The sequence below is a fragment of the Talaromyces proteolyticus genome (assembly GCF_021365285.1).
Source record: "Talaromyces proteolyticus strain PMI_201 chromosome Unknown BGW36scaffold_8, whole genome shotgun sequence".
Taxonomy (NCBI): Eukaryota; Fungi; Ascomycota; class Eurotiomycetes; order Eurotiales; family Trichocomaceae; genus Talaromyces; species Talaromyces proteolyticus.
In genome coordinates this window covers 1,004,576-1,017,614 of record NW_025764284.1, presented here as the reverse complement: position 1 = coordinate 1,017,614, position 13,039 = coordinate 1,004,576, and the positions used below count along the sequence as shown (strand labels likewise).

Below are 13,039 nucleotides of genomic sequence, written 5' to 3'. Positions count from 1 at the left end.
CGGATCCCATCCCCTCCTACAGCCACTAACTTGACTATATAATTACTGCGCTGGCACCGTTCGTCCTCTAGATCCTCCTCAATCGACCCCCAAGATCATCATTCGTAATGATTTGGCCCTTTTATATGGGAAGCGCATAGTAAAGTGACTTTTGACGTTGAGCTGAAGTTTGCGTTGAGCTGGTGCGTACCAACAATGGGAGCGGTTGGTGCGGCGCAGGATGGCATGGTTAGAGGTAGACAATTGAGTGAGGGATCTAGAAGTAAACAGAATTAGGATTTCAGTATTTCTATGCGCTAAGCTGACTACAAATGGAACGCTCTAGATATTTTTCAAAATTCAACATGATATGTATCATACGTAAGGTTTTTCTTTCTGTCGTGTGCGCAATATGCCCAACACGATGATCAAGTTGGAACGTCCCCAAACTATACCACTCTACATCTCTCCACCTCCAATCAATCTACACGGTATTCACTTCGTCGCCACGTGATCCCTTACTCCCTACTTTGCCGCTTCCCTCTCCTTCTTCGCGGCTGCCTTTTCCTCATTCTCCTCCTCCTTCAGTCTCCGCCTTTCTCTCCACTCCGGGCCCCATTTCATGATGACTAGCAGGATTGGAGAGAAGGCCATGCAGAGGAAACCGAAGAATGTGGACGCCCATCCGCTTCCCATGGCATTGATCATGGGGATGATGGCGACCGTAGCGGCCGCACCCAGCCCACACCTCACGAGGTTGTTAGCAGCCGCGACTTTCCCTGCGCCAGCGGGATTCAGGTCAACTAGCAAGATCGACATGATGGTGAAGCACAAGGCCGCAGAGGTAGTCAGGATGAAGAGGAAGATCAACGGGCCGGCCAGGTTGGTGCCATAATGGATGCACCATCCGTAACCAATGGTTGAGAGTGCCTGGATGGTGAACACCGGAAGAGCAATCTCCAAGCGGGCCTTTTCGATGGGAAAGTGCCGCAGGTCAGTCTGCTTGGTCTTGACGAGTGGGAAACCAAGGTTTTTGGCGTACCGTCGGTAATTCAGGTCCACAGCCCTGCCGCCACCGAGCACGGCAAGCATGGCACCGAGACCGATAGGTAAGAAACAAAGCGCGATTTGGATGTCGTTGTAGTGGTAAACCAGGGTGAACTGCGAAGGGATGGATGAGATAACAGCGTAGTAAGAGGCGAAGGAAACGGCCACGGCGAAGAGGGTTAGTCCAACCTCCATTTCAAAGATCACGGCCAGAGTCTCAAGCGGATTGAGGATTGTAATCTTATTTGCTTTGGGGCGGTCCTTATCAGCCGCGTGGTGCTTCTTGAGGTGGTAGTGGGTTAGAACAGACATATTCCACTTGGGAGGAGGGATAGTGCCGTCGCCAACAATCTTACGGCACGTCTCGGGGTAGAAGAGAAGCATGATCAAGAAGATAACACCGGACGAGATGAGCAGGAACCAAAAGACGGAGCGCCATCCCAAGTAGTGGTTAAGGAGGCCACCAATGATGGGACCGATACCAGGACCTGCGGAAAATTAGTTTTGAGACGCTCAAGATTGGGAGAGAACTACAGAAGAAAAGGTACGCACCAATAAATTGTCCTGATGATGCCCAGCCCGTAAAGTATCCTCTCTCTGATGAAGTGGCAATATCAGCAACCACGGCACTCGCAAGGGCAATGGTGCTGCTGCTGCCGGCGCTCTGAACCATTCGCAAAACGAGGATGGCAGCGTAGTTGGTCTGCAGCGCTAAGCCCAGGTTGGCCCCAAGATAAATAATGAAGCAGATGATGAAGGCTGGGCGTCGTCCCGCGCCGTCAGAAACGCCTGCGATGAGGGTCGGGGCGATTCCTTGGAGGATCTGAGCCGTTAGTTAATTGTATTTAGATGACAAAGAAGGAGATTTGGGTGAACTGACCATGTAAGTGGTGACCGTCAAATTGGTCAGAGTGTTACTGACATTATAGTAGCGGGCGAGCACATCAAAAATAGGATAGTAGATGTTGGCACTCAGGGGTGAGAAGAAACTTGACGCCGATACCATGATGACCAGAAACATCTTCAAAGGATAGCTGAACGAGGAGTAGTCAGGCTGGGCCGACGGAGTAGGCTTCTCGACAGCGGGCTCGGCGGACACGTTCCCATTATTTATATTGTTTATGGTCTTCGCTGCGCTCTTCTCTATGGTGATTTCTGTGCTTTCCGCTTCCCCGCCCTTTGTGGTTTGTGGAAGTGTATGGGAGAGCGGTTCCTTGGGGGTAAAAGGCATCGCAATGGTAGTCGTAGTGAGGCTTTCCTCCTTCGGAGGGTGAGTGGCCTTGATACAGAGACGTGAGCTGCGGCAAACAACTCAGTTGTAGATAGTATGGACAGAGACAATATCGACAGAGTAGGCCCTGCACCGGGCTCCTCGCAACACCACAATTATGGAGAAAGGAGTAAACACATAAACTTACGGAGAGAGAGAAGAGAGAGGAGAGAGGAAGAGGGTGTTGGTTTTCTAAGCCTGTTAAGGCTCAAGAAATAATTATATTTAACATTGAGTGTTTTGGGTTAGGGTTACTGAAAGCTCCTAGGCCGTTATTTGGTCCGGTTCCAGTTGTGACACCAGGAACCAGAGCCGGAACCGGATCAGAACTATAACTGTCAGTGATCAGTGAGAAGTTGACCGCTTTGACATCCGGTACCGGTTCGAACCGGACCGAATGACAGGCTCAGAGCTCCCCTCCGCGAAGCTTTTCTCTCGCGTTTCCGGGCTGCTAATAATTGAATCACATTGGTTGAGAAGAAAATAGCCCCGGCATATTCTAAAAATGAAGAAATAAGAAAATAAAAACATATAAATACTTTCTATAGAAGTCTAATTTTGAATCTACTTAGAGTGATGATAACTCTAAAATTATATAAGCGAATATAGTTAATCCTTAGGGCTAGATAAGTACTACTACTCCCGCTCAGTAAAATTGATATTTCGAAACCAATAAAAAAAAGAAATACTAAACATAAAAAATTTCACTCTTTTAGTATACAATATTTCATTTATACTACAGATTTAGCGCAATATTGATCATCGATTGACTGGATTAGTGCATATTGATCAATTCGATTAGGATATCTAAAACGTTATAAAGTTCCCCTCTTATACAAGCTAAAATATTTCATAAACCATTTCAAATAACATTCCTACTAATACTACTACTACTACCACTAGGCTGCCTTGCATTCCATATTAGTAGATAGATGACCAACTAACTCAGAAGAGCCGGCGTCAAGGCGGGTGCGCGGTGTTCGGTAACCGGGCGTTTAGAGAGAGGGACTGGGATGAGACGGGCTAAGGATAATAGTACTGAGGAGGGTGACGATGTTGGTACTAATATTATTATACGACCAGGGATCTGCGCTGCACGCTAACTATATATCTAAAGAGTCAAACTATGATTAACATCCATACCGGGGTTCAAGCCTCAATTAATCATACTGGTATTTAATCTTGTATATTTTAGCAATTCTTCTTTAAAAACACCGCCAATAATTCTTCAGGTGTCGATGCCAATACCAGTTTTAATGCTAACTGCAACTTTCTTCACGCGTGAAGATATTTTCATATTTTTTATATTACAATTTTCGTATAATACAGCGAATATCTCATTGATTCTTGTGCATTGTCAGAATAAAATTAGGGGGTTTGTATCTATCGTCTCTAAAGGCACGCTAGCAGCCCCAAGGGCCTGTGAGGTACATGTGCACGAAATTGTTCCGAGGCGAACATATCATCACCGCAGCAATTTAGCCCTACCCTAACTCCAAATACTGCAAGTAATGAAGATCCTCTTCTTTTCCATACCACTAATTTACGAGTGGGTAGTTCTAAAGGTCAGTTGCAGACATTTTTGAGTAGTGAAGATCATGTTGGCGAATAATAATGATGCCCGCGTTGTTTTGTTGTCCTTTCTTTTCCTAAAAGTCAAATCACTCACCAACGCAACCCTGAAATACTTCAGCTGAGTGGGTTCTCAATAGTTTGGTTTTCGCTTGACAACGTCTTATCGCTTCTGTAGGTCAACACCCGCCCTGCCACCCAAAATACCATTCTATTGCAGGCGGGATAAATTGTGAGCATTTTTAAGGAGAATAGGCAGCTGAACGGGCTGTGATGCCATTTCTCAGGCCTATAGTAAATGGAATTGACGAAGCATATCAGATAATATAGCAGAGTGGGCTCAAATTTTGTAAGTATGTTCACCTATTAGAATAGCCAATAAGACGTTATTTGGAAAGATCCAAAAAGAGGAATGTCATCTTAGGCAAAGTAACCAAGCCGCTTTCTTACAAGTACCACGCGAGGAATCCCACTAAGCGATATCATAGGATGTTAGCATAGGTTGATATATACCGATAAACCCCTAATCCCCTGAAAAGAAAATCCCATTGTAAGCTCTGTGCAGTCTGGCTTGTTTTACATGTATTTCTTTCTATCATAGTCCCCCCCGGCATCTTTCTATTCCATTATCTCCAGAGACTTCCTATTTCAAAGGATATTGTAGCCCGATTATCACGTTGACACATTAAGAATGCGCTCCAGTCTCCTGTTTGTGCCGTTTCTGGTGGCTACTGCTGTCTCTACCCCGAAGCCCAACCATCTCACTCAAAGGGAAACTCTCATCGATGACCTCGGCGACCTTCTAGATTTGGGCATATTTGATCTGAACTCTTTCCTACATGGCGCACTGGGTCTTCAGCTCTTTGACTCCATTTCTCCCCAAGCAGCTGCAGCGTTAGCTGGAGCCGCTGAAGGTGGTGTGTCAAGTTCTTTCAACTCTTCATCCAAGGGTGAACTTCAAACCTGGATAACTGGCAGTGGAAGTATCTTCATGGACCAATCCGTCAGGTCTGCTGTACAGAACTGGGCTACTAGTGACTCTTCCTCCGTACTTTCGAGCAATATACAAGCCGGACTGTCGATGTACGTTCCTGCTTGCTCTGCAATTGCCTCGCAAGCTGGAATCATAATCTCAGTTGGCGGTATTCTATCTCAACTGAGCGTAACCGGTCAGGCTGTATTGGATGCTGCGTCCAAAGCCGCCCTAGAGGGGTTCTTAGCAGTTGAAGCCGATCTCGATACCCTCGGCAAAGACGCCCTTCAGATAGCTGCAGCTGGTGGTTCAGCCTTATCTGCATCTGCAGAAGCCCTGGATGCTGTTGCGGAGTACTTGGAGAGTGATGCAAATAAGTTGGGTGCCGCCTTGACAGCGGCTATTAAGAGCTGGGCAAAGAATATCATTTCGGATGGTGTTGTGGTGTTCGAGGCACTGGGCAATGATCTGGAGACTGCTATTGCTGCCACTTCCATTTCTGGTTCTGTCTCTGATAATGTGAACGGTGATGGAGCCTTGAGTGGCTCCGCTCAGCTTGCTCTTGCTGGGTTGTTGAATGTGACAGCTGCTGGTACATTTAATGGTTCCCTCAAAGCGTCTTTAGACCTTGCTATTGCCGGTGGCTTCGCTATTCACCTTAGTACTGATGAAGTCAAAGAGCTTGTTGACTACCTCGAGAGTGAAGCTTGCGTCTTTACTGCACACCTCAAAGCTACCCTAATCTACTGGCTTTACGTGGGTGTCAAGGATGTTCAAGCAATTGAGAATGTGATTGTTGCTGATGCTAAGGCGGTATCTGAATTTCTCGAGAGCGCTGCTGCTGAGGGTCTGACTGCTATTGCTCGAGGCGCCATAGCACTTGCTGCTGCTGGTCGTGATATCATTATTTTGTCCGAGAAAGCTGCTGCTGAACTTGCTACTATCCTGGCTGCAGCCACCAATCTCACTATTTCGATTGGCATTGACGATCAGTTAATTGACTGGCTCCTTGGCATTAAGCGTCAAGGATAACTCTGCCAAACTTCAACTGTCATTTGGATACGCTATTCCGTTTACAACATCAACATCTAGTGGTGTTTTTTGACTTTTACTCTCCTTAATTCTTAATATTCCCCTAACCCTCGACTTCACTCATTCTTTCGGACTTTTATTCCGAATGGATTTATCGCAGATTTGTTTTGAAGAGCGAAAACATGCTACAAGGCCGTGTTTGGCTGTTAATGGGAGATAATTATATCAATATGTCTGGTCCGTCCTAAATTCGATGTTAAAGTTGTTATTTCGCATTATCATCAAGGTTATTAGTTCATTTTCCTGATCTTCTCTGTCTTTTAATTCGGGCCGCGTAAAGGTGTTGGGATTTCTGAAGAGAAATAAAACAAAAATTTAATATAACATCCAACCTTTGGTCAGTAGAATTTACCATGGGTTGCTCGATGAGTCAAGGCTATAGGTATCCACGTCGCTTGGGATCATGCTATTTGGCATATATATATATATATGTGCTAGAGCCTCCAGAGGTGGCGCAGGTGGGGCGCGGTCCGCTTTGAACCAGTCGAGAGCCAGGCAGGCCTGGTTCTTCAGCAACACTCATCTATCAACCGATCTTATTGTCAGCCAATCGCTCTGGCTCAACAGCTTAGAGAATCCTCATTTAGCCACGCAAGATGGACTGGGATTGTTTGTCTTTCAACGCAGCGACATTTATTGCCGGAGTGATAGTTCTTGATCTCGGAGCCGACAAGTTCATTGATCATACTGTTGTGGTTGGCCGTCGTCTAGGTATCCCTCAGACGCTCATTGCATTATTGACTGCCGGCGCTGAATATGAGGAGGTGTGTCAATATTGGATTGCTATTTCGACCTTGTTTGACTAATTATAACAGCTTGCCGTGGTTGTTGCCGCAGTCCTGCAACACCAGACCCCATTAGCTATCGGGAATGTGATGGGATCGACTATCTCTAATATTCTTGGGGCTTTTTCTCTGGGTCTACTCTTTCACTCGGGGTCGATTGATTTTGATTGGAGCGCAAAATTATACACTGTTGTTCAGTTTCTCATCACGACAGTATTCGTCGCGCTGGCCTACTTCGGGAAGCTCAATAAAACAACAGGTGTTATCTTGATAGTTTTGTTTATTGTATATCTCATCACAATCGCTTATGCCATCTATCGTGGAGTCATTGATCCTCCGTCGCAGTGGGACAGTGATAGTGATAGCGATAATGAAAACGATGATGAAATTGAGGATTCTGAACATGCAAGACCAGCTGCGTCCGAAACGTCGCCTCTTCTAAATGGCGAGCATTCCGGAAATCTTCACGAGCGAACCAACACCTTCCGCTCCCTTTTCTATCATATCTACCAGCTATTGATCGGGTTTTTATTACTTTCAATATCCGGCTTCATCCTGTCTCATAGCGCCAACAAAATCGCCGAATACTTTAATCTGTCTGGGACCGTTATCGGTATTACCATTTTATCATTTGCCACTACTTTACCGGAAAAGTTTGTTGCCGTGATAAGTGGCTCCCGCGGCCACAGTGGTATCATGGTTGCAAGTACTGCTGGAAGCAACATATTTCTCCTTACGCTATGCATGGGTATTGTGGCTGTTACTGGAATCCCAGAAGATTCTACTAGTGCATTTACGTTATTTGAACTCGCAATTACCTGGCTATCATCTGCCTTGCTTTTGTTAATAGTTGCATTAGGTCTGGGCCACTTGGCAGGTATTACCTTGCTAGCTGTTTACATTACCTTTTTAGTTCTCGAATTCACTGTGTATAGGAGATGACATATGCATTACCAGAGTTTAGAACTAGTATGTAAATTAAACGTCTTCCTCTTTCATTTATAATGAAATTCCAGATGTCTATTCGAAAACATTCCAGTGGCAGAGTGTTAAGAAAAAAGCCTAAAGTTTATTGTGAACATTAAAGCTTAGCAATTGCATTATACAAAATACATCAATATGCTCATGTAGATGCTGTGTACCTAGAATCAGATATTATTATCATAGTAAGATATGCAACTTTTTGCCTGGTACTGTAGAGTGATTTCCGAGGCTCGCCTAATTAGCTCAACCACTTTAGATATATGAACAACGCTGAAACGCTGCCATTACACAATTTGCTATTCTCATTAGTGACTTTTCCTCATTGCAAATACGAAGGCTGGCATGAAGATTTGGGTTGATTGGCTACGTCTGCGTCTGGTTCCAGATACTACTAACTGTAATGCGGTCTTCCCAGCCGGGGCTAGAGCCACTAACAACCCGGTAGCCAATTTTCTTTTTCTCGCCTCTGCGCAACAGAAATGCATTATCGTCGAAGACGACGATTACGTCGGAGTCTTGTGGATGGGGAGCAATCCAAGTAAACACGCTCACTCCCTGTTCCGCTATTGACTCAAAAGCGTTGTCATTTCCATTACCATTGTCAATCCATCGAATCTCTGAGCCTGGTTCGAATATCTTGGCCTCGCTGAGTGGTGCAGCCGTGAAGAAATTAGATGAGAGTAATGTGTCTTTGTGCTTATCCTCGCGTTGGGCTGTGTTGCTGTCACGGATAAGTTGGCTACCAGCAAGGCGTTGTTCTTTTCTGGGAGGCCCACAATATTGTAAGAGGTATTTAGCTCGGTGATGTTAATTGTTGTTAAAACAGTTGAGTTCACAGTCCCAATATTAAACTGCTTATATGAGATGTCTGGAGGCTGATGAATAGGATTGACGTTATAGTCAATCCACTCCCAGCTAGCTTCGCCTGACACATCGTTCCACAAGTCGGATACGGCATACATTGTCAGTATTCCAGAAGCTAAATTATGTCCTGGTGCGATGATGACGGTCTGATATATATCCTTGATGGCGTAAAATACGGCCTTCCACCGGCCGTCGTATTCCCTGCTAGACCAGGTTGGTGCCTGCCAGATATCGTTGAGCTGCCAATATAATGATCCTAGTTGTCGTCGTGGTAGCCCAGATCCAGCACGGTAGTATACTCGTTAGTCTTCTTGAATTACACTATAAAGTAACCTTTTTCCGTAAATGGTCAATTCATCTCCTTACAACTAGAGAAGGAACAAAGAGTATACTTTTGAAGAATTTGAGATTCTAAGATATGGTGAAATTTGGCATCGAGTAGCTCAATCCTCATATTTTATTAATGGTCTATAACCCATCCCACATTAGACTAACAAACTCGGTCAATATTCTGCGGGGTGGTGCGGGGTGTAGATCATATAGAATAATACAACAATGCCCATGTTTTTGAGGCTTTCATATAGATACGGTTGAGGAACTAGGAAGAGTATTACAAAATTTAACTTATTCCATTGTCTAGCATCTTCAGTGCTAGTTATACATATACACAAATGCCGTATATATACAGCTCTAAAGCCATAAGGAACCCTATAACCTAGCCTGCTTGGAAACAAGCTGCTCCCATTCTTTAGGTCCAAAGTCTACATACCTCGAGTCGGCTCCCGGAGCCAACCACAAAATCCTGTCGTCTTTCCCGGCCGGCTCCTTGGAGCCCTTTTTTGCTGGATCCACACCTTCTTCTCGCAGAGGTACTTTGTTTTGCTTATTGTTATGGATATGAGACGATGCTTTAACCACTCTCAAAAAGACCGGCACTGCATACCGCGGCAATTTTGAACGGGCAAACCGAGCGAATTCTGCCCAGTCAAAGTTACTCTCATCAGAGAGCTGTATTGCTGCGCAGCCAGCCCGACCTTCGTGATTGGGGACAAGTACTCCGTACACATTCGCCTCGGCAAGGCCAGGGAATTGGCCTAGAATCTCAGAAACTTCAGCCGTGGCTACATTCTCACTCTTCCACCGGTATGTGTCTCCAAGGCGGTCCATGAAGTACCACCGTCCATCGGGCAAGCGACGCAGCGCATCACCAGATCGATAGTAAATGTCACCCTTTTTGAAGACGTCTAGCGCATATTTCTTGTCTGTGGCTTTGTTATTTCCCCAATATCCTTGAAACGCCGCTTTTTCTGGAATGGTGACAAGGATTTCTCCCCCATCTTCGAATGCTTGACGCTTGGCGAAACCGGTTTTAGGGTCTCGCCAGATATCGCCCGTTTCATGGTCAATGGCGACTGGTACGTATAGCTTGCGGAGAGCGAGACGTAAAAGGAGACCATGGTGACCGACAGCACCCGCAGTATAGGGACCTCTGTTATAGTTGAGGAGGGTAAGCATTCCCTCAGTACTGTTGAAAAACTCCATAACATCCTGGACACCAAAGCGCTCTCTAAAACGTTCCCAAATATCTGGACGCAAGCCGTTGCCGTACATGCCGACAACCTTGTGGTCCTTGTCACTGCTTGATGGAGGGTTGTTGAGCAGATAACGCACCGTCTCGCCGACGTAGATGAACCAGGTAGACTCAGAGTCCCGAATCTCTTTCCAGAAGTTGCTTGCGCTGAATTTCTTTCCGATAGCAACAGGTACACCGCAGACCAACATTGACATGGTCACGATGGCGCCAGTTCCATGATACAGCGGCATGCAGTTGTACCATCTAACCCCATCTGAGGTATCTTTCGTGCCCATACGGGTATGAGCACCGAAATAGAATCGCTCCATCGTATACGCACATCCTTTCGGCAAGCCTGTCGTGCCTGATGTATAAATCAGGCTAACGGGGAAGCTATTGGGGGTGTTGAGTCGATACTTCACATCTGGAACTGTTCTGGGAAACTCTGAAATCAATTTCAGGGTCTCTCTGAGAGGTAGAATCGTCAGCCCTAATTCCCCCTCTATGACGGATCGGCTCTCTTCGATTCTCTGCTGGCATCCGTCGTCGTAGTCATCAACAATCATGATCTTCGCTTCAGGAACTTTCAAGCAGTGAATGAGCGATTCTCCATTGAGATTATAATTGATTGTTGCAGGAGCACAGCCTATACTTAATAGGGCTAACCAAACGAATAGAAATTCGGGACTGTTCGTCATGTACATAGCTACCAACTGGCCAGGTTTAACACCGAGCGAGAGAAAGTAGTGTGCAAACTGCGACGTTATTTCAAGTGATTCTCGATACGTATACGAACGTTCGCGGGACCAAATTGCTTGCACGTCCGGGTATTTGTTGGCGCTCTCCTCGAATAGAAAGAAGGCGTTGATACGTCCATCACTGACTTGACCAGAGTGAGCAAATTAACGAATTCAATCAAAAGATTAAATATACACAAACGAAAAACCTACCCGCTTTAGCAGTGATTCGTTCGCCTTTCTTCAAACGATATAAACCCTGTAAATCTGAGACAAGACGCCATTTTGCATTGGCGTAGGCTAAGGCCGTCGTGCTCCCAGCGACTGCTGCGGCGATGGTTACTAATAATCGATCGTGGAGTCAGTGATTTGATAATTCTTTCCGGCAAGATGATAATTGACTAATGTTGGCCAAATTTCGGTTGTGAGCAGTGTACTGTACCGGGATCCATCGATGGTGTTTTGTAGTAGATCGGCACTAAAACAACAACCCTGTCAATCCTTTGACTCGTGATTCCAAGACACTGAATTTCGCCACCAGCATGCTTTATTGATCGATAACAAGAGTCTGAAAGGCATCCTGTCTGCCTCCAGCTTATAAATGAAACGGAGCCAGGGGACTTACGCACGCAAGGATGTACCGAGAGCCGATGCAAGCGTCAACCACCCCCGCACAAGATCAGCAACCAGCAGCATTGTCCCATAATAAAGCCCAGAAATACAATGCAAGACCGATACCATCAACTGAAATGGCATAGCACAATACAGCACTGAGCCCATCGACCAATGCGTGGCCAAACCGCCTTGAAGCATCCTCGGCTCAACTCAATGGGCCAATGGGAGGATCCTCCGCAGTTGGAGAAGCTTCCAGCGAGGCCGTGGTTGGCTGGTTTTTGTGGGGTAAATATCAACAGAATGGAGCCATTCTTCAACAGTTTACTATTTACTACGTATTTACTAGTTAATAGAGATATATCTGCCAAACACCACCACTTCACATGGAGACTAGCCACAAAACAAGTCTCCGGGAAGGTTGTGAACTTTGGCTTATTGTTATGTGATATCAAATCAGACTGAATGAGTACGAATTTTCAATATTGGGGTAGCCCAACGCCATCTAGTAAACTAAACCCATCACACATATATACGCAAGTCTATACAGTCAATAGTCGACGTCAAATTCACATTGATGCACTATACACCATTGAATCCATGCCTCAATCCATTAACCAAAGTTAAATCATTAACCCAAGTTGAATAACTATTCAGACTCTCACCACACCCCCACGAGAAACTGCGTGAATCCTGTCGCGTCGACGCTCGTATCCAAGTTCCCGCACTGCACAAAATTGATATTTGCAGAATCACCATAGTAATGAGCTTGCAGTTCCGCCGCGCTAGCTACACAGGTCTCATTGGCGAGGAAGCCCGCAAAGACCAGCGTAGAGTCTGTACTGCTGTCATCCTGGATGAACATGTAACTTTGTGCGAAGAAGCCGACGTCGGTGCATTCACCGACAGTTCCCGAGGGACCGGTGATGTCTGGTGCTCTATGGAACATTATGGTTAATAATTATCTAATAATTTCAATGTTGATTAAAAATCAGATACATATGTAGCATTAGGGCTAGGTTAGAGTTACTAACGTAAATGTTTTGCAATTTTCATGGCATGCGTCGTCAGTGCAAGCCTTCATAGAGTATCCATGGGCGAGCCCAAGCAAGGCGATACTTGTAGCAATAACAGTCTTCATCTTGGTCATGTTTCGTCCCTTTTCTATGCCTAGGGTTTTGGATTATTTTAGCATTGGGAAGCGATCATTTATATATCCGTCATTTTACAAATCCCCTAAATATTCTAACGTTGCATCCACGATCGCTATTAGTTCGTACATAGTACTCTCATGTATGGGAGTTTGATTGGCCCCATTGCAGATCGCAGGATCGGGATCATCTGAAGTCCTAGACCCGTTAGACGATGTAATTATTAGCCTAAAATGAGCTCTGTCGGCAACCCATGCCTACGAATATAAGAGTGTTAACACGCAGACATCAATATTAAATTTTTGCGCTTTAAATGCTATGAAGGTTTCGGTGCAAGAATTAAAGATCAAGCATTGCAGCTTGAGAGTCAAATCTAGGCTAAAATTGCCAAGATCTACAT

At 45.4% G+C, this 13,039-nt stretch overlaps 5 protein-coding genes across 5 annotated transcripts; 2 read left to right on the top strand and 3 right to left on the bottom strand.

Moving 5' to 3' along the window:
• Positions 1-504: 504 nt before the first annotated feature.
• Positions 505-2,047, bottom strand: BGW36DRAFT_418032 (major facilitator superfamily domain-containing protein; the record flags this gene model as incomplete). The annotated part of the gene is made up of 3 exons (XM_046219406.1): positions 505-1,514; positions 1,579-1,849; positions 1,907-2,047. 3 exons carry the CDS (start codon positions 2,045-2,047, stop codon positions 505-507), a joined length of 1,422 nt encoding a protein of 473 aa, XP_046070361.1.
• Positions 2,048-4,559: 2,512 nt separating this feature from the next.
• On the top strand, positions 4,560-5,873 carry BGW36DRAFT_408840 (uncharacterized protein; the record flags this gene model as incomplete). The annotated part of the gene is made up of 1 exon (XM_046219091.1): positions 4,560-5,873. The coding sequence occupies one exon, from the start codon at positions 4,560-4,562 to the stop codon at positions 5,871-5,873; it is 1,314 nt and encodes a 437-aa protein (XP_046070360.1).
• Positions 5,874-6,529: 656 nt separating this feature from the next.
• BGW36DRAFT_360923 (sodium/calcium transporter) lies at positions 6,530-7,660 on the top strand (the record flags this gene model as incomplete). Its single annotated transcript, XM_046214226.1, has 2 exons — positions 6,530-6,697; positions 6,749-7,660. The coding sequence occupies 2 exons, from the start codon at positions 6,530-6,532 to the stop codon at positions 7,658-7,660; spliced, it is 1,080 nt and encodes a 359-aa protein (XP_046070359.1).
• A 605-nt stretch (positions 7,661-8,265) lies between these two features.
• BGW36DRAFT_360922 (uncharacterized protein) lies at positions 8,266-8,664 on the bottom strand (the record flags this gene model as incomplete). The annotated part of the gene is made up of 1 exon (XM_046214225.1): positions 8,266-8,664. The coding sequence occupies one exon, from the start codon at positions 8,662-8,664 to the stop codon at positions 8,266-8,268; it is 399 nt and encodes a 132-aa protein (XP_046070358.1).
• A 529-nt stretch (positions 8,665-9,193) lies between these two features.
• On the bottom strand, positions 9,194-11,432 carry BGW36DRAFT_382291 (putative very-long-chain acyl-CoA synthetase family protein). Its single transcript, XM_046216513.1, has 3 exons — positions 11,319-11,432; positions 11,090-11,218; positions 9,194-11,022 (listed from the first exon to the last, which is right to left on the bottom strand). The coding sequence occupies exons 1-3, from the start codon at positions 11,326-11,328 to the stop codon at positions 9,275-9,277; spliced, it is 1,887 nt and encodes a 628-aa protein (XP_046070357.1). The 5' UTR covers positions 11,329-11,432; the 3' UTR covers positions 9,194-9,274.
• Positions 11,433-13,039: the final 1,607 nt, after the last annotated feature.

Bases quoted from the DNA above. Each gene is read 5' to 3' on its own strand.
- BGW36DRAFT_382291 (XM_046216513.1), bottom strand. The intron at 11,023-11,089 runs GTAGGTTTTTCG...ACTCTGGTCAAG, and splicing joins ACGAATCACTGCTAAAGCGG to TCAGTGATGGACGTATCAAC.